The sequence below is a fragment of the Phocoena phocoena genome, chromosome 5 (genome assembly GCF_963924675.1).
Source record: "Phocoena phocoena chromosome 5, mPhoPho1.1, whole genome shotgun sequence".
NCBI lineage: Eukaryota > Metazoa > Chordata > Mammalia > Artiodactyla > Phocoenidae > Phocoena > Phocoena phocoena.
In genome coordinates, this window is record NC_089223.1 from 119051288 (window position 1) to 119078183 (window position 26896).

General features: G+C 41.1%; 1 protein-coding gene across 3 annotated transcripts in view; it reads right to left on the reverse strand.

Moving 5' to 3' along the window:
- PRDM5 (PR/SET domain 5) overlaps positions 1-20770 on the reverse strand; it is a 207191-nt gene extending 186421 nt beyond the window's left edge. For 2 of the 3 annotated variants that reach the window (XM_065877616.1, XM_065877614.1), the window contains exons 1-2: positions 20561-20653; positions 2394-2477 (exon numbers count right to left, since the gene is read on the reverse strand). In XM_065877616.1, the coding sequence (XP_065733688.1) occupies positions 2394-2477; positions 20561-20653 (177 nt within the window). Of the gene's footprint in view, positions 1-2393; positions 2478-20560 lie in introns of all 3 variants that reach the window. The other variant, XM_065877615.1, reaches the window with a different exon arrangement.
- Positions 20771-26896: the final 6126 nt, after the last annotated feature.

The window sequence follows — 26896 nt, forward strand, 5'->3', positions numbered from 1 at the left end:
AGAGTGTCTTCCCCTGCCCTGCCCGGCAGCAAAACTGGACAGAGCAGAGACCGGCCGACAATCCACCCTGAAGACCAGACTCAGAGAAGGAAGAACTACAGGAGGGAGGGAAAAGGTGCATGAACTAAGGGGTTAAAGGGATCAAAGGTCTTAGGTGAAAAGAGCAGGCTTATAGGGGACAAGGAGACTCTTCGTCAATACCCTTCCGAATTGTGTCAAAAGTACCAATATTACTTATTCAAAACACAAGCATAACATAAGAAGTAAAAGAAAATAAAGAATGGCAATCATTATGTGAATGTAACATTACCTGAACATAAAATGTATAAAATCAATAGCTCTTTGGGTGGTAAAGTGAGAGGACTAGGTACACTGGTATGTAAAAACAAATAATAATGTAAAGACATCAAAGAACCACAGGAATACATAATGCAAAACTGGATGAGCTACGGTAGCACTGTCAGCCTCTTTAAGTTTCCTATATGCAAGTCTTCTTTTCAAAATAAAAATTATAATCATCATCTGCTTAGCAATGCGTCATAGCAGCTGTGCAAGACACTGACCTGACGCTACACTAAAATCCTCAGAGATAACAAAACAGACATCAGGAGTCACCAACAACCCCTTAAAAACTGTTATTTTTATCATTTTCAACTTACTTAGGTTATCTGTTCTGTCACATACATGTTTGGCTTTTGAAAACCTTCACGGTAAAAAAAAAAAAATTAACTGCTGAGAAAATTAAGATCTTACAGAAAAATAGTAAAAGCCGTTAAAAATATTTTCAGGTTTATAAAAATAAACAATTAAAACAGCATATTAAAATAAGGCAAATCAATAACATTTTCCACTTAAACTGCGGTGAAGACTGTATTATGAATTTCCATTTTCCATCACCTGCACTTCAGAGATCTTTCAGGAACTTCAAGCAACCCCACTCCCTACATCAAGCAGTTTCAGCAACATGGTGATGCTTAAAAATGTATTTTGCTTGCAGATAATACATGATGATATGTTTCACGTGTCAATTTGGCTCGATGGTAGTACCCAGCTATTTAATCAAATAGTAATCTAGGTGTTGCTGTGACGGTGTTTTATAGACGTGGGTAACATCTACAATCAGTTGACTTCAAATAAAGGAGACTACTGTCAAAGCTGTGTGTGGCCTTCATCCAAACAAAGGCCTTAACTGCAAAAACTGAGGTTTGCCTGAGCAGTTCTGCCTCAAGACTGAAGCATCATCAACTCCTGTCTGAGTTTCCAGCCTACAGATTCCAACCCGCCACCCACACAGTCCTGTGAGCCAAGTCCTTGAAAACACACACACACACACACACACACCCATCCATCCACTGGTTCTGTTTCTCTGGAGATCCTAACCGATAAATGCACATTCAGAGAGACATTTTATGTGTAGTTCTCTGTTTCAGTATTCTTTATCTTTCTGATTTTATGATCCTACTTCCCTTAGGCCCACCTATACCATCTCAGCTCCCACCCTCCTCATGGAACCCACCAAATAAAATTCTTGGGACTGAGTTTCCTTTTCCAAGTTTTTGTTCAACAATATCTACACCTCTGCTTTTCTATTTCCATCCCTCGGGCCCTTCTTTTTCTAAAGATTATGAAAGAACAGTAATGAAAACAACTGGCATAAACTGGGATGAAAATTCTCATAATATATAGATATACACTTGCATATACAAATTCCTGCAGCAAAGAGACTTCAGATTGCAAAAGACTATCTACAGTGTCATAGCTCCTCAACTATATGTTTTTAAAGGTAAGGTACATTTTAAGCTGGGATTTTCATTCCAACACAGAGCTCAGAAATGTTTCTGTGTGGGAGATCAGTTCAGTGCTTTGTGACCACCTAGAGGGGTGGGATAGGGAGGGTAGGACGGAGATGCAAGAGGGAGGGGATATGGGGATATATGTATACATACAGCTGATTCACGTTGTACAGCAGCAACTAACACACCATTGTAAAGCAATTATACTCCAATAAAGGTGTTAAAAAAAAAAAAGAAATGTTTCTGGGCAATTAGCACTGCAATTGGGAAATAAAAGTTAAAGTATAATTTCAGTTACAGAAATCAAATTCTAAATCCATAAAAATAATGTGCTTATTTTGAAATCCAAACATCCTTGTTCATGGATAACTTCTTTTTTAATGATGAAGTATATAAACTTCAGAGTTACAGAAGAATTGTCTAGTTAGATATTTCAACAGTATTTTAATGCTAAACTTTCAAGGTATTCAGGTTCCTTAAAATTCAAACATTTCAATGCTTTGTCAACTGGAATCAATATCTATTAACTTAGCTTTATACATGCCTTAAATGGTACAAAGAAAAACATATTTTAAATATTTAAAACAATCACATGCTCACCTCCCACATCAACCTGTAATCCATATTTTCGTCCAAGTCTTCAGGCATTCTCTTCTCTCCAGCAAACGGTCCAAACTTTTCACCCTGAGTAGTAATGATTACATTGAAAAAGGATTAGTACAATAATCAATAATCAAGTTACTAAAATAAACTATTATTTCTCTTCTGGAAAAATTTTTTTCTCCAAAGCCTTATGCCCAATGATTGAGACGCATTTAAAATATTAATTTACCCAATACAAGATATTTACATATTTAAAATCTAACTTAATCTATTTTAGCCGAAGAGCCTAAATCCACAACACAGGAGCTAACAAGAAAGGGTTAAATCGCTCAACATTTAAATTCAGACAAGGCTTGAACACTATACTTACATGTTTCAAACCTCTGCAGCCACTGGCAAGTGGTCTTAAAATGAGAAGCACTGAGTCTTGCCTGACTTGAGACAAGCCTACCAGGCAGAAAACCACCTGGTTTCCATAAAAATCATAAATTCGTCCCAATCATGAACAAGAAAGTAGACTTGCCATCCTCAGAGGAAGCCTGTTCATAAACAAAGTTTAAATTCTCCTGCCAATCTTTCAAACAACCAAGGGGGCACTCTATAAACCAGGGCTTCTCAAAGTGCGTACTTGAATCACCAGCATGAGAGTCACCAGCGTCGCTTATTACAAATTCAGAATCCTGTGCTTATTAAAATCAGAATCTCTGGGACTGGGATGTGTGGAGCTGCATTTGGACAAGTTCCCAGGTGAGAGCTGCTGGCAGACACCAGGAGTGGCCCCGGCAGGGAGGGACCCGTGAGGCAGGGTGAAAGGGTAAGCAAAACTGTTCTCACAACTAAGGCAACCAAAGCAGGACTGGAGAGACAGAGAGGGTGGGATCACGCTTGTCCAGGCAGACGATCCACAGACGTGTGTGCAGAGAGGGTACTGGGTCACGCATGCCCTTGTGAGCCTCCTCCAAACCTGCCTGTGACTATTCTACAGAAGAACCCTTCTCTTTGTTGGGAGGTGGACAAACTTTTTTTTTTTAATTTTTTTTTTTACATCTTTATTAGAGTATAATTGCTTTACAATGGTGTGTTAGCTTCTGCTTTATAACAAAGTGAATCAGTTATACATATACCCATGTTCCCGTATCTCCTCCCTCTTGTGTCTCCCTCCCTCCCACCCCACCTATCCCACCCCTCTAGGTGGTCACAAAGCACCGAGCTGATCTCCCTGTGCTATGTAGTTGCTTCCCATTAGCTATCTATTTTACGTTTGGTAGTGTATATATGTCCATGCCACTCTCTCCCTTTGTCCCAGCTTACCCTTCCCCCTCCCCATATCCTCAAGTCCATTCTCTAGTAGGTCTGTGTCTTTATTCCTGTCTTACGCCTAGGTTCTTCATGACCTTTTTTTCTTAGATTCCATATATATGTGTTAGCATACGGTATCTTGATGAACATTGTTGGGGGAAAAATAACCACCAAAACAATGTTTCAAGGCATATAAATGACTTAATGAACAACAGAAAACCCAACTCCAGGCAACAGTCAAATGATAAAACTTACAGGAATTACAACTAGCCCCTCATGTTACAGACAAAGAAAAGAGGTTCTGAAAAGCCACAAGTAATGGCAAAGCTTTGAAGGCCTACTGTTTAATGTTAACTTGGAGGCAGAAAATGCTACAGAGATCCCTGAAATCAAGACGATAATCCTAAATAAACCAAAAACAGGTACACCAAAGAGACAGGGAGACTATTTGGCTATTTCGGGCAACCTGGAAGATAGACCAAACATTAAGGTGTGTTTTTGGTAATATATTTGAGGATTTGGTATTAATGCATATATAGTCCAACTTTCACTCCACTTTGTCATGTATTTAGCCTTTACCGACTACTGCAGAAGGAAATCATCTGAGTACACGCTTTCCAATGCAAGAGATCTACCCATGCCAGTCAGTTCCTCTTTGCAGTACAAATTTGGAGGAAATATAAAATTGTATCAATCAATTCAGCAGCATTCAAAGGACTGAAAAGAAAGGGATGGAAACCCAAGTAAATGCACTGGGCTTGGGGAAAAAAGCCTGCTTGTATGCAGGCCTAGGAAGATTATTAAGGGACTTACAGCTTTGAAAATTCAAAACAAGAATCAGGACTGTGAGTTTAAAGCCTTGCCATTAATAGGGAGCAATCACTCTATCATAAACTCTAACTATAATAAATACGGCTTTCAATTTTTTTTTCCTCAGCCAAGAAATACATTTTGCATCTCAGCCTACCATATTCACATCTATACAGATGACAACATGGTTTGAACTGTGTGGGTCCACTTAAATGCAGGTATCTTAATTACATAAGATATGTAATTAAGGTTGAATGCACCAGTGTGGAAGAACCACAGATGTGGAGGGCCAACTATAAATTCTGTGTGCATTTACCCCCATGTAAATTGGGGTGTGCATTTACCCCCATGTAAATTACCCCCATGTTGTTCAAAGGTCAAGTGTACACAGAAACACACATAAAACTAACACGTAAATTTTTAACAATACTACTACCCTTCCTCTGTACAATGTATTCCATACCGTCTACTCTGTTTTACTTCACTTTTGAAAAAATACTAGTTTTGACCAATAAAGTTAATTTCACAACTCACCAATGGGTTGCAATCCAATCTGAAAAACACTGACATAAAAATACAGATGGAGGAGATAAATTTCTAAGTATATTTGGCTTTCTCGATTTGGTAAAATTGCCTTCAAAGTACAACTAGTGAGTATACTGGGATGATGTGGTCAAATAAACTTGAGTTTCTGTGGCTGCAGGATTACAACAATATAAATAGTCAACACTTAGTTATCCATACACTTGTGGTAAGAAACACTGCAGATAATTAAAACAATTTATATTTGGTTTTTGATGAGGATTTTATAATTACTTGACCCACTTCAGGCCTTCCCCTAAAGATCCCAGCACCTACTACCCACCCCCTTCTCTCTCTGTTCACTGTCATTTCTACTATACAAACAGCACTTTCTTGTCATCACAGTTTTAATGTATACACTGCTTTGTTCACTAACCACTTCCTATGATATTTCTAACCTAAGAGTAAGCCTCTGCTGCCTCCGTAGGCTTCAAACCTGCTCGAGTAACATACCCATGAAAGGAAGATTTAGGGCACTCACCCATGGGTAATTTTTTTCTTTTAGATGAACCATATGCTATTGCCAGTATCTGACCATTTTTGAGCCATAAAAATTAAAATTTTTCATAGGATTCATTACAATATAAATTACATATACATGTGCATATTAAACACCTAAAGTGAGGTTCATTAATTAATGGTAGGAAGGAAACTAACGTTTCAAACTATCTTCTTGAAAATTTCAAAAATTTCTAGTTGACTTCCTATCATCATTGGTTTTATTTTTTGTGATTTAGCTGCTGAAGATCTCATACTAGCAGCAGAAAAACTATCAACTCGACCATTTTCTTGCTGTTAATGTGCGCCAGCATCATTATTATCACCTTCAACCTGTGACTACGTTACAAAACACCTTCCAAGAATTCTTCACTTCTAACAATCTGGAGTCACTATCTCAAATGCTTACAAGGTGAGGCAGGAAAGCAGCACAACATTAGACAACAAACATGGGAAGGACGCATTAGGGAGTGGCCGGGAGGTGAGTTGGAGGGGCATGCCCTTTTATAAAGCTTTTTAACTCCAACTGCCTGTTGCTGTATCACAGGGGGAGCCCAATGTTGCCAGATACCTGCAAATATTTTAGTGAGGCTGACAACTCAAAAATTTGTTTGTGAAATCACTACTATTCTACACTGGCAATGAATTTCAAGTTTTCAAAATTCTGCGCAGATCCAATAAAATGCGATTGTAAGATAAATTCAACCTGTAGATACCAAATGTCCAAGTCAAACTCACTTCTCAGACTGGCCCAATGCTGAGCCTACAGTGGCGCTTCTTTGCTGTTTCTAAAAAATGCAGATAAACATCCATTCAATTTGGGACCCACTGGACTAGACAATAACTTTTAATAAAAAATGTACGATTGCAAACATGTGGGCCATTTTCTCTCATTTTGATTAATATTATTAGCAGGAATTTGAAACCAAGACTTACTGCAGATCTCTCTCTTAGAATAATGGGAAAAGCACTACCTGAGCACTCCAGGGATCTGGATCCTAATCCTGGCTCTGCCACTAATTATCTGTGACACATTAGGATGTCACAAACTTGTGAGCTTCAGTTTCCTCACCTATAGAACTGAGAAATTTGGATTAGTTGATTTCTAAGATTCCTTCCAGCTCTCAAATCCTATTAGAGAGAGCTTCCACAGACCAAATTTAGAACAATTTGGGGATCAAAGAGAACAAGAGTATAACTGATTGAAACACATTAACAAATTCTTTTTTTTTTTTTTTTTTTTTTTTCGGTGTGTGGGTCTCTCACTGTTGTGGCCTCTCCCTTTGCGGAGCACAGGCTCCGGATGCGCAGGCCCAGCGGCCATGGCCCACGGGCCCAGCCACTCTGCGGCATGTGGGATCTTCCCGGACCGGGGAACGAACCCGCGTCCCCTGCATCGGCAGGCGGACTCTCAACCACTGCACCACCAAGGAAGCTCCCGACATTAACAAATTCTTAAGGCCACAATGATTGCTAGAGAGAGGAAAAAAAAAAGAATTTTTTAAATGTCTCATTGCTGGCATAACAGTTTACTAAAATTAATAAAGAGAAAGAACTAAGCATCTTGTCCTATCTTTCAATAATTACGCTACTTCGGGATAAGCAGACAGCAGCAAACGATGAAGAACAGCTCTTTTTTACAGAGGAATGCTAACTTATAAATAAAGGAGGAACATTCAAGTGAAATCCTCATTTTGAAATCCCTAATAATGTAAGTGATTCAGGGAAGGATTATCAATGGATGCTAAAACCATCTGGTAAAAGGCTGATAGTAAAATAGGTATTCATACACTATCAGCTCACAGATCACCAGTTAAGCACAAATTATCTTTACAATGGAAAAGTTACGTTAACCCGGTGCTGGTATTACTCAGGGAAAAACCAAATATTATATGCCCTCTGCTAAAACGCAGTATGAAGTAAATCATTCTAGCCCTTCATTCCCCAGTGTCTGCCATAGGGAAGTGACAGGAGTGTTTGCTAAACTCTCCAGGCACCTCCAGAGGCCAAAGGGCGAGTGAACATGCACAGAACTCTTCCCGCTTGTCCTGCCTCTCACCCAGCGCCTGGGGAGATCCTGCTACCTAGGAAGAGCGCACATGGATAAAACACATTGAGAGAGGGAGGGGGAGGCTTCCTATGTTCCCTCCTGTCTCCCACTGCCAAAACTGTACTATCTTCTGCAACATAAAGAGTACCCAGAGGGTAGAGAGAAGCGCTTAATACACAATGTCAGTGTGTTTCAAAAAAAAAAGTAAAATAATCTCTATCTAACTCTTCAGATGACAAGAAATACATAAGGTAGAGAGGAACATTAAATAATGTGCCTTGGAAAACCATCAGATAAATCCAGATTGTGAGATACACCACAAACAATTAGCTTGATCTCTTCAGAAAGTCACTGTTATTTTTTTAAAAACGGTATGGAAACAGGGAAACTGTTAAAGAGAGATTTAATAGACATAACCAAGTATAATAGGTGGTCCTTGAGGATCCTGGTTCGAAAATAAACAGCTATAAAAACGTTCTGGAGGCACGTGGAGTAATTTGAATATGAGCTAGAATTAAAAGACATTAGGAAATCACTAGTATTTTTGTTGGATGTTAAAATGACAGTATGGCTACTTAAGAAAATGTCCTTATGCTAAAATATGGAGGAATGGATTGTCATAATATATCATAAAATATCTATAATTTACTTTGACATGGTTCAGCAAATAAAAAATATATACATATAGATGAAATAAGTTATATTCAAGTGAATCAATCTGCAGTTGAATCATTTATATGTAAAATAATGATGTTTTTCACAGAAGGAGTCTAGAGTCCTCACTTAGAACATAATCATATTTCAGTGCTAAAGTACTATGCTTGTGTGTGCTCTTGCAATAAAAGTAGGCCATCAATAAAGTACATTTCCAAAAAGTTCAATATGAAAAATAGCCAATCTTCTTTCCCTACTAAGACTGCCCAGGTAGAGACAAGTTGCTTCCCTATATCCATCCTCCTTAGTACCAGAATGCTGACCTTGTTGCGGGTACTAATGTATCCAGGTAGAAAAATGACATTACCAGTTCCCCATTTAGACAGAGAAGACAGCTAACAACACGGAAGCAGAAATCACTGTATGAACTTACTACAAAAGCTCTTAAATGAGAGCTAAGTCTGGAGGTACACCCTAATGCCTTGGTTACTTCCTCTTTCTCCTCACCTGGAATCAAAGCATGATAGCTGGGGCTAAAGGAGCCACTTTGAGGCCGAGAGAACTGCAAAGACTTCCACCCTGACATTTTGAGCCACCGAACTGATAGCAGCAAATGCCCACCTTGTTACAGAGAGAACATAACCCCCAAGCTTCAGGTTACTACAGTAGCCTCTGTTACTCTGAGCTGATACAGCAAATATCAGGCAAAAGAAATGCACTAGTGCCCAGGATATAGCGGAATTATTCTTTATGAAATTCATCAGTTATAATATGAATATGAAATGGGAAATGCAGGAGAGTTGTGAAGGAGAAGTGATTCTGGAATATGGTGACCTGAATGCAGCACCTTTTCCTTTAACCCCAACTCTAAGCCACTTGCTTCTCTTGAGCAAAACGACTTCTACTAGCATGTATGGGTAACTGTGTATAAGCGAAGCCTTAGGTTCTGGCACAGAACTGGTGTGAGGCATTCTCTAAAGTGGGCTGAGTAATTAACTGAAAAACAGCATAAGAGTGCTGAGGATGGTCAACTAGGGGATCCTGAGAAGAACCTGAAAGGCAGAGAAGGCTGGGGCCATAGCCCACAGTCCTTCCCATCCTTGCCGCCCAGGAAAGTGCAAGCAGACCAGAAAGCCAACAGGGAATTGACAGTCTATCTGTCACTGCAGGCCCATGACAACAGAGACCCCTTTGCCTACGGGGAAGGACTGATACCACAGAGTGTTCTTCAATAACCAGTCTTGAGCTTCGATAAAACCACCAAGGCAAATTGCCTGTAAAAGGGGGCCCAGCTGCCTATGAAGGAGACCAAGCAGAAAAATAATATCCATACTCTGTAAAACAGAACATCTGTAGGAGACAGAGTACTTTAATTAAAAGGAATTACGTCGGGAATTCCCTGGCGGTCCATTGGTTAGGACTCCGCGCTTTCACTGCCGAGGGCCCAGGTTCAATCCCTGGTCAGGGAACTAAAATCCCACAAGCCATGCAGTGTGGCAAAAAAAAAAATTAATTAATTGGAATATGTCAATTACATACGAGAATGTAAGGAGATTCAAGTACAGCACTCAAAAAAAAAACCTTTTAAAAGTGAAAAAAACATAATTTCCTAGTTAAATATTTTTAGAGAATAAATTGAAAGAGAAATACAACAACCTGAGAATCACTTACCCAGTCAGGAAATACTTTACAGTCAGATGGGAAGGAGAGCTACTTGATGATATACACAGATTCAGAGAGAATATTATCCACATGATTTAATGAGAAAAAGAACCATAAAAAGTCTCTAACTAAACAAATCAACCAGAACAAAGGACAAAAATTAGAAGAAAATGAATATCTAGTGTACATACACACCTGGGTATGCAGAATATACAAGTTAAATAACAACTCTTGGGGCCTCCCTGGTGGCACAGTGGCTGAGAGTCCGCCTGCCGATGCAGGGGACACAGGTTCGTGCCCCCGTCCGGGAAGATGCCACATACCGCGGAGTGGCTGGGCCCGTGAGCCATGGCCGCTGAGCCAGCGCGTCCAGAGCCTGTGCTCCGCAATGGGAGAGGCCACATCAGTGAGAGGCCCGCGTACCGCAAAAAAAAAAATTAAAAAATAACAACTCTTGAAACAAGGGATATAGTTTTAAAAGAAATTCTATTAAGTAACACACCATTTCATCAAAACTTAGGAATCTGGGGGGAAGGCAGGAAGATAAAAGCATCCCCAAAGTTGCAGGGCAGGCAGAGGTTGGGGGGAGTGCTGAGTGGTGGCAGGAAGAAAGGAGAAAAGGGAACTAATAGAGAAATAAACATCTTGTGGAAGAAATCATATTTTTTGTGGAGAAAATGGTTGAGGCTCTAGTTATCAAATAAAAAAATCATGTGCATCTGATTATGAAAGAGGGGAAGAAGAAGTAAATCACTAAAGAAAAAGAAGAGTAGAACTAATAACTTAACAAGAGGGGGAAAAAGAATGAACAGTGACTTGAACAGACAGCAAAAATAAGGAAAATTCAAAATAAGTTATAACAATATAAAATAAGTAATGAGTGTAAAGATGACAAGAATAAAAATCAATTATATCAGTAATTACACTACATATGAAAAGGCTAAATTCTCTTATTAAATGAGATTGTAATACTGCATTATGAAATATAACCTAGCTAACATGATTACAAAAAGATAAAACAAAATGATAAACAGTAAATTAAAATGAGTAGACAAAGATATACAGATAAAAGCAAAGAAAAGAAAGGCAATAGTGTACCACACAAGGTTAAATTAACAGCTGAATGCACTAAACAGAATAAAGCATTACGTTATGTAATGATATAAAGCATATTTATGAAGAACATGGAACAGTGAGAAAACCAGTAGCATAGAAATCTTAAAAACGCAAGAAGAACTAGAGAGGGAGATTTTAAAATACCTTTCAAAATTGGACAGATAGGTTAAGTAATAAAAAATAATAAATAAAAATATACAGAAAATGCCATTAATCTTAAAACTTTCAAAGTTCAATATCCATCAAAGATTTAGAAAGACTATCACTCCTACCCTAATAATAAGAAAGTCTGATAAACTATAAAATCATAACTTTTCTTTAAGAGTGCACTGGCTTACCTATGGCGGATCACAGAAGGAGGAGCTGCTGGCCACCATACAAGCGAGTAAGAAATCAATTAACATTTTAATAGTTTGCTAAAGAATGCATGTGAGACAGCTTGACTGTATAGAACCACCGGAAGTCCCAGACCCAAGGGGAGCTCACACACACTTACAGACTCTTTTCCAAGCGCCTCCCCATATGAGAAAGATTGGGGGACAGAAAGGACAGAGAGACTCCTTCAGTGGTGCAGAAGGAGAACAGCAGCTGCTGCAAGAATGCACAACACCCCATACCTCCTGCCCTTATCTTTCTCTCATACTAGGAGAAGCCTTTAGCTACTACAAGAACGTAGCAAACTCTGTCATCTCCAGGATACAAATAAAGATCAACTGCTGCTGAAGGAAGCAGTATGGGCTCAGGAATTTATACCACAACCTCAAAGGATTCTTACCATCGGGTGAGGGACAGGAAACACTCTCCCACAAAAAAACCCATCACTGATACAAGACACAAGTTTGGCTCCTACGGGAAAGAGAGGTAGGACTGCTATGGAAACTCAACTCCCAGAGCTCAGGCTGATAAACCCCAGATAAGAGTGAAGCTGGACCAAGACAGAGAACAGAGAGAACACAGACCTCAAATAACACAGCGGTCTACTGTGGGGGGAAGGACAAGAGCGTGGCAACTTGGTGAGAGAATCCCACTATGATGCAGGCACTCAGGGACAGGAGAAAGCTGAGAGTAGAACAGAGACACTGAGAAAAACCTGGAGCACCCCAGCCACCACCCTAATCACAAGGCAACTCTAGAAGAATCTGAAGCCTGGGGGGCACTGAAAGTAACAAAAACAACAACATAATGCAAACCCACCTTATCTCCTAACTAGGTTGACCCAAACTCCCACACTAAACAGGATGACAAAATAAAACACGTGCATATTTCCAAACATAAATACTATTTACCGCACTCTGATTGTTTCACGCCTGACACTGGCATTCAGTCAAAAGTACAAAAATAAAAACATACAAGGAAACAAGGGAAAAAACAGCAAATTCTCAAGAAACAGAGCAATCAGCAGAATCAGATGCAGAAATGACACAGACATTAGAACTATCAGACAAGGACTTTAACAATAACTATGGTTAATTTGTTAAAGAATGTACTAGAAAAGGCAGATAACATGCAAGAACATAGGGGAAATATCAGCTAAGACATGGAACCTATAAGAGAGAATCCAGTGAAAATGCTAGATATAAAAATCATGGTTTCAAAAATGAATTCCTTTGACAGACTCACCAGGTAACTTAACACAGCTGAGAAAAGCAGCAGTAAACTTGAAGGCAACAGAAATTACCTAAACAAACACAAAGTGGGAAAAGAAAAAAAAGAGAAAGAATAAAGAATGTAAGAGCTGTGAGACAATATCACATCAACTGGTCTAATATACATGTAATTGGAGTCCCAGAAGAGATAAAGCTTATGCCAGAAGTAATATTTGAGGAGAAAATGGCTAAGGATTTTCCAAAAATGATAAAAGACATCAAACCACATATAAAATAAAAAAGCAAGTTTAAAAAAAATTTTTAAAGACATCATATTCAAACTGTTAAAATGCAAAGAAAACGAGAAAAACCTTGAAAGTAGAGGAAAAAAGATTATGCGTGAAGAATGTAACTTACAGCAGACTTCTTGTCAGAAACTTTGTAAACTAAAAAAAAAGAACAAGTGATATCTTCAATGTAATGAGAAAAAAAAAAAACCTGTCAACCTAGAGAAGATATCTTTCAAACAATAAAGCAAAATACTTTAGAAAAACAAAAGCTGAGAAAATTCACTGCCAGCAAACTTGTGATACAAGAACTGCTCAAAGAATATGATAGCAGACAGAAATGTAACTCAAAACAGAGAAATGAAGAGCTCCAGAAATGGAAATAAAGGTAAAGAACACAATTTGCCTTATTTTTTAATTGTTCTAGAAGATAACTGATAGTATAAAGGGCAAATAGTAAAAATGTACTGTAAGGTTTATAACACACAAAATCGATGAAAATGATGGCATAAAGGATGGGAAGGAGGAATTGCCGGTATAACAACTATATCTCACTGCCTTTTTGATATCTGTTGTCTAACAGACTTGTCAAAATCAACATGCCTTAAACCAAACTGCAGATCTTCCCCATTTAAACCTGTTGCACCAAAATCTTCCCCTATCTCAGCTGCTGGCTGACAAACCAATCCTCCCAATTTCTCAGGCTAAAACCCTTGGAATCATCTTCCCTTTCTTCCACTTATCTCATCAGCATATTCTATCTTCAAACTACACTTCCAACACTGCCATTATCTTGGTCTAAGACACCATCACCTCTCACGTGGATTACTGCAAAAGAATCCTAATAAGTCTCCCAGTTTACACATTCACCCTCTGGTCAACTATTCTCCACACAGCAATCAGGGTGACCCTGATAAACTCAAGTCCGATCATGTAACTCCTCTGCTCAAAACCCAGCAGTGGCTCCCCATTTCACTCAAAGTAAAGCCAATGGCTTCACAATGCCCCCAAAGGCCCTAAGAAATGTAGGCCTGGTACCCTTCTCTTCACTATCTCTCTGACCTCCTCCCCTAGTACTCGGCCCCTCGATAAGTCCATTCCAGGCTCACCAGCCTCCTTACTCCTGGAACACAACAGGCAAACGCCCATCTTATGGCCTTTACTCTAACCGCTGCCTAGAATGTTCCTGCCCTAGAAATGTTTGGCTACTTTCCTCCCATCCTTTAAGTCAATGCTTAAAGTGAGGATTAACTGGACCAACCACCTATGTAGGAAAACATCCTCCCACAAACGCACACAGTCTGCCAAGTCAACAACACCCAGCTCTACTTTTTCTTTTCTACAGCACTTATCACATTTTAACACAGTATAAGACTTTTCTAATCGTTCCTTGTTAATTTTCTTCTCCTCTCACGAAAATGCAAGCTATGCAAGAACCAGAATTTCTATTTTGTTCACTACTGTATTCCAAACAGCTGGTACCAATCTTGGTAATAAACATTTACTTAATAAGTGTGTAAAACAAGACCCAAAGAAATGAAAATAATGTCATATCCTCCACATAGAATATGTTCAGTTATTAAAAATAACAAATTAGAGCCAAAGCAGATTACCTAGAGGGATTTCTACGAGATACTGCTGAATGATACTCTTTTCTCCTTTTTGTAAAATAACTTTTTAAAAGTGTGTGAATAGGTATGTGTCTGTACTCATGGAAATGAGCATGGATGGAACATTTTATCAGTATATTGAAAAATAATTTTTGGTTTTCTTTTTTAAGTGAAAGGGATGTATGGAAGAATCTGAGTTCCAATTCTGACTAATCCCCTTGTGACAGAACCTTCTTCACAGTGTCCTCATCTATAAAACAAGGACAACAACGGCCACCTCGCAGACTTGTAGGGCTTAAATACAAACTGTGTAACACATCCAGTAACTGTTCTGTCACTAGCAACTAGCCCAGTGCCTAACAACTGCAATTGCTCAATAAATATTTGTTGAAAGAATTAACTGTAGCTGTTATAATCACACACAAAAAACAAAATCTGAATCTGTAATAACACCAGGAAATACAAAGCTGCATTGAGTCACTCTTGTAGAGTGTAAATGTGTGAACACAGAAAAGAGATAGCACATATGGCAGGCATCGATGGTGATTATTTTCCCTCTGATTATGTTTCCAGATTAGCTATCACCAGCCACCAGGAACTGTAAACAAACATCTACTGGCAGAATTTTAGCCAGAGCATAAAGACCCATTATTTCTTCAGGAGAGTCACCTTCTGAGTGGATCAACAAAACACCTTCTTCCACAAAATCTAGTCTTCTTGCATTAAAATTTATGCATGGTGATTCTTCCTCTATGCTTTTACTTACTTTTCTTTGGGGGTTTTTTCTTTCCCATATGTTTTTCTAACCCTATACAACTTGCCTCATTTTTTTAGCTTCTTGTATTTTCACGAACTCAGATTCAAACCCTCCTTTCAGTTATTTTTCTCTTGGGATTTTACCTCATCAAATGTCTTTGCTACAAATCCCTCAAAGAGAACCAAGGTGCCTGCCTTGGTGTGAAGGAGAGGGAGATGGTGCTGTGGAAGGAAGAGGAGCTTGCAATACAGCTGTGAGCAGCAAGGTTCCCAGCAAAGCTTCTCTGGGCTTCAGTGTCATCATCTGTAAGATGAGAAGGTGCAAGCTGGATCCCCTCTGAAGTTCTTTTAAACACCATCATTCCGAACACCATCAGAATCTATTATTTCCTATTGTACTTCTCACGTACATATTTTCTCTTCCTCTTTATAAGGGAACCACTCACCCAGGCTTTACTGCATGAATGCCAACCTTGTTGACCTCTGCTAGAATCAACACTGAAAACAAGGCAGAAGAGTCATCAACGTGGTAGGTCTGTAATGCGTACATATTATTGGGACCAGTATGTGAGGAAGGATGCACTGTAAAATGTTCCACGTAATGCAGACACAAGAATTATACTTTGGAGCTGTGGCAGGATGTATAACGGCCCACGGAAAACGTTTACATCCTAACCCCTAGAATCTGTATGTTACCTTACATGGTAAAAGGGACTCTGCAGATGGGATTACATTAGGGACCTTGAGCTGGGGAGATTACTCTGCATTATCTGGGTGGACCCAATCTAATCACAAGGGACCTTGTAAGAGGAAGCAGGAGGGTTGCAGTCAGAGAAGGAGATGTGATGACAAAAGCTGAGGTCAGACTGATGTGGGGTCATGAGCCAGGGAACGTGGGCAGCCTCTAGAAAACTATAAGCCAAGAAACTAAACTCTCTTTAGAGCCTCCTGAAGGAACCAGCCCTGCCTACCCATCTTAGATTTATATTCTCCAGAGCCATAAAATAATAAATCTGTATTGTTGTTGTTTTTCTTTTTTGGTGTTTTTTCTTGTTTTGTTTTTTGTTTTTTTGTTTTTTTTTTTTTTTCGGTACGCGGGCCTCTCACTGCTGTGGCCTCTCCCGTTGCGGAGCACAGGCTCCAGACACGCAGGCTCAGCGGCCATGGCTCACGGGCCCAGCCACTCCGCAGCATGTGGGATGTTCCCGGACCGGGGCACGAACCCGTGTCCCCTGCATCGGCAGGCAGACTCTCAACCACTGCACCACCAGGGAAGCCCAAATCTGTTTTGTTTTAAGCCACTAACTGTGTGATAGTTTGGAATCAGCAATAGGAAACTAATGCCTCCATGCTGCCAATAAGTTGTGTCCTGAAAAGAAGCTGTGGATAAGATCCTAGGGTATTTGGCAAGTTTGAACTAGGAACCTGCATTTGTTCAAGAGAAGAGCAAAGTGTAGGGGGAGACGGCCCTAGGGTTCAAGGGCACAGGATGCCACTCAGGAGTCCCTAAGGCAAAAAGGCACAGGGATGAGAGGGAAGGAAGCCAGGAACTGAGCTACCCCAGTGGGGTCAATTCACTGTGGCTGGTGTGTATCAAGAGACCTGAGCCTCATCAATGCTCCACCAGGAGGCTCCACCTCCATTCACTCTCTAATGCATCACCCCGTTCCTTTCTTTCACTTAACACATGCTGCAACTGTCTTGGAAATCTTCCCTTCCTTTACCTGTTTGCTACGTCTCTCCCCACACAAGAACACAAGCTCCATGTGGACAAAGACCTTGTCTGTTTTGCACCTGTCTGTATCCCCAAGGCCTAGCATGGTACTGCCACACCTGAAAGACTAAAAGTCAGAGGGGAAGAAAAACCAACAGCCTACAACAAACCTCAAGGAAACGAAGAGTGGTAGTGGTATATCTGCCACCTTAACCCTTTCCGTAAAATCACAGAATCTGAGAGCTCAAAGAAATCTTATGGTTTACCTCTCCACTTTCTGAGTTCAAACACAATGTCAAACACACCACCCCCTGGTTAATCATATAAGCCGGCAATGAAAAATATGGTCATGATATAAAAAACTGTAATGTAGTGAGATGTTTACATACCTTTTCATCGTATGTATACTTCCTGTATCAGCTCTGAGTACCTAACAATTTTAATCTGCACAGTAACCCAGAATTCCACAGCTTTTTTACAACAGTAAACTGTGCTCATGAGATAACACATGGCAAGCACTTAGAACAGGGTCTGGCATGCTGAAGTGTTAAATCTACTATTTTGTATTATTTTTTATCTTACCCTTAGCAAATTGCAATGCGTATAAATGTGAATGAACTCAGGCCTCCTTTTTCTACTCTAGGGCTTTCCAGCAGACTCTCATCCATTCTTTCTCCAAGGATAATGGCTCACACAGAAGTATCTACCAGATGACCCTCTCTTCGTGCAATCTCTAAATTTCCATAATGGCAAGAAAAGGAAAGGACTTTCCATAATGGCAAGAAAAGAAAAAGAAGTCTTTCCCATTTCTTCTTCTTGTCATTTTGTAGATTTTATACAAGGAAAAAAAAAAAAAAAAAGCAGCAGCGGCACCAGGCCTACAAAAAAGGACAACTGCCAAGGAAACACCGAGTGGGACTAAGGTGGAGCCAGGGAATTAGGTGACTCTGTTGCAGGGACTCCACTCTAGGAGACTCCACACAAAAAGGGGTGGGTCTAGAATGGGATTAGGGATCCCATTGGTAAGGGAATCCCCAATCAATATGGTGAATGTAGCGGGGGTAGAGGGTCTAGCAAAATCCCCCAACCTCAGTACAGCTCTGGATTAGATTCTCTGAGCTGAAATCAACAGATGACATGAATTGCAACTGTTTTTGAAAAACAGAATTGTTATACAAGCATACATGTTATAAAAGTGTGATAAAACTTCTGTGATACATTCCAAAATTTGTTTAGAATAGAGAACATAAAAACTTTTAAGTAAGTTCCTTAATAGAGCTGCTGAAATACTTTTTCGCAGACCCTCTGATTAATGGCCAGAGTTAAAGCTAGTACAAGGTAACTTCAAAACTATTTAAGCATCGAGAAACTATATGCAAACTGGTAAGGGATGCACTGATGATATTCATATTAGCTTTACAGTACAGCTAAAATCTGCTGGAATAGCTAAAATCAGCTTCAGGTTTGTCCTCAGCTTCTGGAAGGCAAAGGAGCTGAAGCCTACTTCAAGGTCAGTTCTGGCATCAATGAACCTGTCAATGATCAATGACCTTATGATTATCTTGTGATCACCACTAACCTATATCACCAATAGTATGTCATTTGGATTTATTGCAAACATCTGCATATTCACTTGAACTATAGGTAAGCATTCTAGATGTGACCTGGATGAAACCACGCGTTTTACGTGTTGAAGTTACACAAACCAGGAAACGATAAGTATCTGTAAGTACTGCAATGATAAAATGCAATAATATATGATTTTGGAAGCTGTTCATTCTACACCCCAAAATAATTTAAAACTTCCAAGTAACTTATTTCATGTAAAAAGAATTTGGAATTAATAAAAATATCAAAAGAACATACATTGGCCAGCTGTTTCTAAAAACCTAAATAATATAAGGCAAAAAATAAGGATCATTTAATAATTCTAATATTTGTACCATTTTTACTATATCACTATTAAAAACATAAAACAAAATAATGTTTAAGAACTGTGTTTAACTTTTAAGTACTTATATTTAGTCCTGAGACCTTCAAGAAAAATCCATTTGGGAATTTTCATAGCTTGTGAGAAAATTAAAAGCAGAATCTCAACTTCTGCTTTGAAAGAACGTTGAATTTAACATTTACCCTTTTGGCAAAAACATCTATTCAGATCAAGTGTTTACACCTGCTTTTCTCCTTTGCGCATTCTCCCAAACTCCCATTTGAAGGAGTAAATACGGGGTTTATTGTTTCCAGTTTTACCCTGGGAGATACTTACAGGCCCTGCTGTCAATGAAGGCCTTCTGAAGCACCTGTGCACCTTTCTTCACCTGCTCCTTAGGTGAGAGGGTGGGGAAAGACTCATACTCAGATGAAAGACATCCTGGTGTCTCCGGTGCATCTTGTGAACCTCTTGTTAGCCCACCTTAACTGAACAAGTCTGCTCCTGCCCAAACCTCACCCCTACACAGTGGGGGTGAGGGGTGCTGGGAAGCTGGCAGAAACAGATCTGGGAAGGACATGAGCTTTGGACTAAGAAGCGATGGGTCTGAAGCCTAACTCACTAACTCAGCAGGAAATTTAACCTCCAAGTACTTCTGCTTTCTCCTCTCCTACAAGAGGATTAAGACTGTTCTCACGGGAGTGCTGTGCCAGTGAAGTTACTAACAGAGGTAACGCAGCAAGCATGGGCCCTAGTATCTGCTCAGTAAACGCTGGCTCTCATGACCCTGGGCATTTCACCACTGCCTCCGTGATTTCTGATTTCACACATCCTTTGAAACGGCTATAACACAGGTCTCATCAAATCCAAAGACTTGGTACTGTCCAGTAATCTCTCCTCCTAGGCTTTTTTTTGCTTTCAACATCCAACATTCCCAGGCCGTTCCCTTAGGGCCACTGCCATGTGCTGGTCCTACTCACGTGTCTCTAAATCTCTGGAAGGAAAGATCCGAGGAAAATGCAGAAAGGCTGAGAAAAAAGTTCAACGATTCATGCATTATCTAGCTGGCACCTCCCAGGATTCACATTACACATTTTGGAAGGAAAGAACTGCGGGGTGTCTGAATGACATGCTAAGGCCTGCGTTGAGCTGCGCTCTGGGCAGCTCCCCGCAATCCCCACAGGGAAAGTGAGGCATTCCCAATAGGAAGAAAAGCGGCGATGGAGCTCGTGCGCGCCTGGGAAGACACCCGCCCACGCGTGCCTCTGCCCACTCCCGGAGCCGCCGAAGAGGGAGGCTCCATCCCGACTCACTTCCTGCAGGGGAGGAAAGACATCTTGCCGCAGGGCGGCCGGCGGCAGTTCCGCCTCTGGACCGGCCGGCTACAGAGCGCGCCCCGCCGACACCTACGTGGCGCTGCCCGCTCGCGAGGCGCGGCGGGCGAAGGCCACCCCCGCTGCCCTAGCCTCCCCGCGGGGCTCCCGGCCGGCCCGGCGAGGGACGACGCGAGTGAAGCCCGCGGAGCCCCCGGCCCGGCGGAGGAGCGAGCCTGGGAGGCGCAGGGCGCGCGGCGGGAGCAGAGGCGCGCAGGCCGCCGCCGGGTCACCCACCTTTCTTACTCTGCGGGCCGTGTAGAGCCCCATCCCGTCCTGAACCCGGGAGGACTTCAGGGAGAACCTGTCCGGCACGTACATGCCCAGCATTTTTCCAGCCGCGGCCGCCGCCTCGCTTAACACCGGCGGTCTGCGCCCGGGAGACGACACATGGAAATTTGGGGTGCCAGGGTGGAGGGGAGAGGCCGGCGGGGAAGGAGGAAATGGAGTTTTCCTCCCAGAATCCCCACCTCCCCGCCGATTCCAGGATCCCCCGCGGCTCAGCCCCTCCTCGTCCCGGGTCTGGCTCGGCCCGGAGCCGCCGAGGCCGCAGCTGCCATTGCTGGCGCGGGGGCGTGGGGGGCGCGGGCCCGGGCGCTGCGGGCGCCGGGACGCTGCGGGCGCGGGGACGCCGCGCGCTGATTGGCCCGAAGTTAGCGGCTCGGACCCGCTCCCGGGCGTGGAGCCCGGGGCAGGGCTGACCCCGGAGCTTCGAACCCGGAGGCCGGGGAGCCGAAGCGACCCGCCCGCACCGTGCGCCCCGCGCAGCCGCGTGCGGACCCGCCCTTGACCAGCTCTGGGTTTTGAGTCTCTGAGCTGGTACTCCCAGTCGGCGAATTTTGCACTCTTCAGATGCAAAACGAAATGGGCCTTGACCGAGCTGGGGCCATCCTCCAAAACAACTTTAGAAGTTCTAGACCGAAGGCATACTTACTGCCTAACTACTGAGAGCAATCCCCGGGGTCTAGGAAATTTTAGTCCTTTTACATGTGAGTTATGCATCTTTGGTTTATTTCATGCTTGTTTCAGAGGTTTGAACACATAGGGGACCAATAAATATGTAGATTAACGTTCAGAGAAAGCGGGTATACGCAGCCTGCAGCTAATCCATTTCAAGTTAACTCAAAATTTGTCGTGAACAATTGAAGTAATAGTTAAATCCAGTAGAAACTAGTTCTGTTCTGGTGTCCTAATCCCTGGGAAATTCTTACACTTCCAAAGATGAGCTATTCCTGAGTCCTCTACCTTGAAAATCACCAGACCAATTCCAGATTTTCAGACATAGAGCAGTGGAGATGGGGGAGATAAGAGGGAATGACCGAACGAACAGTGGAATCTGGAAACAAGGCCGTGAAATAACACCATAAGTCTTATTTTAGTGTTTTTGCGGTACACGGGCCTCCCTCTCACTGTTGTGGCCTCTCCTGCTGCGGAGCACAGGCTCCGGACGCGCAGGCTCAGCGGCCATGGCTCACTGGCTCAGCCACTCCGCGGCATATGGGATCCTCCCGGACCAGGGCACGAACCCGTGTCCCCTACATGGGCAGGCGGACTCTCAACCACTGCGCCACCAGGGAAGCCCGGGAAGCCCCTTCTTTTAGTGTTTTTAATGAAGTTAGTAGGTATCGATCGCAGTGGCGCTCAGAAAGAACTTTAGAAGGATGTTTCATCTTTCAAGAGGAACTGGGTGCTCTCTACTCATTTCTCTTGATATTCTTGATAATTTTCTACTCTGGGTTCTTTTCTCAGGAACTATTTGATGTTTCCAATAAATATTTGATGTTTCTTATAAACTAATATAATAATAATTTTGACAAAATTAAAGGCCACACTATTAAAAAAACTCAACTGAATACATTTTAAAGATCTTATTGGCTTTATGCAACAATTCGTGGTTTAGACAACATCCAATCTGGCAGATAGGAGCTCTGAGGAGCTATACAAAGTGAAAGGCTTTCACGGGTAGAAGGAAGCAGGAACGAGGAAGTTATACCAGGCAAAAAGTGGATTGGCTATTGCAAGGTACCTTTCTCTTAGGGGATGGTGGAAGTCTGTTAGGCACATTACCTAACTAATGCTGAACAGGCACCTCCCAATTGGCTGGCTTAAGCTTCCATTTCTAGAAGAGCCGAAATTGTAATTAAGTCTCAGTTTGGTGATGGAGAGTTTAGCATAAGGGACTCCATTTGGGGCCTGTTGTCTTGTTTTTAGCAACACACATGGAAATGATTCCTTAGTCTTCTGGACTAAGGGAAGCTTTGAAACACAAACAGTTCCTAATCTCCTAAGTAGGAGAATTTTATTAAAGTTTAGAAAAAGGTTTTTGAAAAAGCTTTATGAAGAAAATCATGTAATAGCAATATTTGGAGATTTTAAAGAACAGAATAAATAAATGATCTTCTTCTTTTTTTTTTTTTAAACTGAAGGGTAGGTAGCTTTGCCAGGGGTGAGAGGAACAATGCCTTAATCATTCTTTGAGTTTTGATCTCTTTGACCTAGCATTAAAGATATCTAACTTCCTGTAGGTGGATATGAATTAATAAATAAACAATGTTTGGGGGAAATTTGAAATTAGATGGCCTTGAAACATGTAATAGGGATTCAATAAATATGTCTTGATTGGAAGTCTATTCTGAGGCTAATCTGAGATTTTCAAATTAGTCAACAGTGAGCCTAGACTCCAACTGTTGTTCCTCAAAGAATCTGGACTAAGTAGGTTTTCCTGGAATCCTTTAAGCCAGTGCTAAAATAAGGCCAGACCAGGTCCACTGGGCCCAGCTGGAACCAGACCACAATCCAGAGGGTGGCCGTGGCACTTTCCCCAGGGCGCTCAGTCCTTTGTCACACACAGCTTTTCAGCCCTGGCCCTCAAGCCACCCTGGCTCCTCAGTCAAATGCCCTGCCATGTCTCTTTGGGCACAAAAGTTTCCACAGTTTTTGATCACTAGAGAGAAGAAGAAGTGTTTTCTGGAGTTGGTCTGACGCAGGCCTCATTCACTGATGACCCTTGCTTTGGCATAGCTCCCTTTTCATTGCTGCTATGTGTCTGGGGAACAAAGCTGTCAGCTTGAGAATGCTTATCTCTCGGAATGTAGGCATCTTTACTAATTAGGAAGCAGTAATAAAAATTAGTTTGTGATAACAAATCTGAGATTAATAAAACGAAAAACTTTCTAGATCTTTTATGAATCTCTGTCAGAGATTTTGTTACAACTAATGCAAACAGTATATTTCATTAAAGCATGCAATGTTCTGTTTATCTATTTGTTGGAGTTTTCTGAAGATCTACCACCTAAAACATAGAGAACAGCAACAAAAAGCTCTTAATAATGATCTCTCTTACAACACATAAAAAAGGATATGTGCTTGCCCGATGAAAAGGCACCATACTGACCGGAAATTTGATTTTGAAGCCTATAAGACAGTAGTGGTACGATGAGTCATTTCTTAAAACTTTTAAAGCTAGAAAGTGACCTTTCAACATTGTCTTTGAAAAAAGGGAAATTAAAATTCTGCTTTATATCAAGAGTTTAAATCCAGTCTTAAAAAAATAAGAAAATCAAAATATTGACATTAAAGTACTACCATGCACCTGATTTACTTATTATAGAAAATATTGCACTATCTTGAGACAAGAGAAATGACTCCAAATACATTTCTCCTTATTTTCAAATTTGCTTTTGGAGGAAACTTTTTTCATTGATATGCCTAAAGCAAGCTCTAGTTATTGAATTCAAACTTGTGTACTGGTGCAGTCCTTGTTTTTCATTACAGGGGAAGATTTAATTCTATAATTCTGTAATAAATAATTATTTTACCACACATACTGTAAAATCTTTTGATTGTGTCTCAATTATTAATGACTGTTTCCAACTGTCATGGTAGATTAAAAGCCTGATAGGAAAAAAATACTGAGGTTTATTTATCTTTAGTTTCCTGAGAGTCAGAAGGACTTGTAGTGGATGAATATAAAACCAAATTTCCCGAGCAGAAAAGAATAAAGATGTATTGGTTTGGCCAAAAAGTGCCTTCAGTTTTTAAGTATAATAAAAGACACATTTTTCATTTTCACCAAGAACTTTATTGAACAACATATTCATCGTTTTGTTCCACTACCTTCTGCCATTTTTCAGGCAACTTCATAATTCCATCTTCCCAAAACTTTTTATCTTTCGGAGCAAAGAACTGTTCCAGGTGGGTGCCTTTTACAAGGGAATTGAAATTTTTCAATTGAAAAATTGAAATTTTTTGCATTAAGAGAATTTTGTAAAGACCGAAATAAATGGAAATCTGAAGGTGCAGTGTCTGGTGAATACAGTGGATGAATCAGAACTTCCCAGCCAAGCTGTAACAGTTTTTGCCTGGTCATCAAAGAAACATGCGGTCTTGCGTTATCCTGATGGAAGATTATGTGTTTTCTGATGACTAATTCTGGACGCTTTTCGTCGAGTGCTGCTTTCAGTTGGTCTCATTGGGAGCACTAGTTGTTGGAATCAATTGTTCGGTTTTCCGGAAGGAGCTCATAATAGAGGACTCACTTCCTATCCCACCATATACACAACATCACCTTCTTTGGATGAAGACCGGCCTTTAGTGTGGTTGGTGGTTGTTCATTTCACTTGCCCCACGATCTCTTCCATTCCACATTGTTGTACAGTATCCACTTTTCATTGCCGGTCAAAATTTGTTTTAAAAACAGAATGTTTTCATTTCATTTTAGTAGAGAATCGCATGCGGAAATACGGTCAAGAAGGTTTTTTTCGCTTAACTTATGTGGAACCCAAACATCAAAGCGATGAACATAACCAAGCTGGTGCAAATGATTTTCAGTGCTTGATTTGGATATTTTGAGTATGTCGGCTATCTCTCGTGTGGTATAACATTGATTGTTCTCAATTAATGTCTCGATTGATCGCTATCAACTTTAACTGGTCTATCCAACAGTGGAGCATCGTCCAGCAAGAAATCTCCAGCACGAAACTTCGCAAACCACTTTGGACACGTTTGATCAGTCACAGCACCTTCTCCGTACACTGCACAAATCTTTTTTTGTGTTTCGGTTGTGTTTTTACCTTTCTTGAAATAATAAGGCATAATATGCTGAAAATGTTGCTTTTATTCTTCCATCTTCAATATTAAAATGGCTACACGAAAATTCATCAATTTTGATGTCTTTTTTTAAATGCACGCTGATATGACAGCTGTCTCATACAATCTAAGAAAACTGTTTTGAATGAAGTGAAAGACAACTAGGTGCTACTAGAGCCATCTTATGGAAAAAAAAGAATGAATCTTTTGGCCAACCCAATATTTGCTATGACTCAAAGAAAAAAGAAAAGAAAAAAACCCTTAAAAATAAAATCTGGGGCTTCCCTGGTGGCGCAGTGGTTGAGAGTCCGCCTGCCGATGCAGGGGACGCGGGTTCGTGCCCCAGTCCGGGAGGATCCCACATACCGCGGAGCAGCTGGGCCCGTGAGCCATGGCCGCTGAGCCTGCGCGTCGAGAGCCTGTGCTCCGCAACGGGAGAGGCCACGGCAGTGAGAGGCCCGCGTACCGCAAAAAAAAATAAAAATAAAAAAATAAAATCTGGAGTGGGGTGGTTGGAGTCTTGCACTGAAACCATCCTCTCCATAGCATTGATTCCACAGTAGCAATAGTGCCATGAAAGATGACGCTGAAACCTGAAAAAGTCTGCACATTAAATTTTCCTTAGTCTCTTGGTTTTGAATGACGACACCAAAGACTTGTATGCAGTATCAGAGAAAAATCATAAAATTCTTTAATTAGAAGAAAGCTAGAAGTTATTGGGACTATAGTGAGTGATGTTATAAAAAGAAAAGCCAAAGAGTTAATCAGTGGTCCTCTCACCCCAAAAGTCAGATGCTGTTCATGGAGCAGGTATGGAAAAGTAACATGAAGCTGAAGTAAAGTGAGAGGAAGAAACCAAGAAGGATAATTATTTCCAGGTATTGAGCCTAGTATATGCCAGAAACTGGACTGGATAGGTTCTTCCTATCCATTATCTTAAAGCCCTAACAGCCCTACCATAACAGCCCTGCAAAGTAAATGTCACTAACCCCATTTTAAACACAAGAGAGAAGTGATTGATCTTAATCAATTGCATGAATCCGTGAAGTGGTGGAGGTAAAAATAACTCAGGACTTTGTTTCCAATGCCCTTGATTCTACCTCCAGCTGACTCAGTCAGGCTCACTCTCTAGTCACACTTCCCATTAGGCTTAGCAGCACCTCCAGAACAAGCAGAACTCTCCATCTTTCTCTCTCCCTCCCCTTCCCCTTCCCCTTCCCCTTCTTCTTCTCTTTCTCCTTCTCCTTTTCTTTCATGTCCCCTCCCAATCCACCTCCAACTCCTCTAGAACTGGGCAGACAATTTGACTGGCCAAGGTCAAGTAAATAGTTATCCCGAGGTCAGATGCTCCAGTTTGATCCAAATGACTGTAGAATTATATGATTCTCCAAAGATATCCCCTCTGCAGAGAGGGCTATAAGATAAGACCCTGCTTTTACAGAAAGTTTCTCTGAACCTGGCAGATATTTTGAGGCTTATCCTATT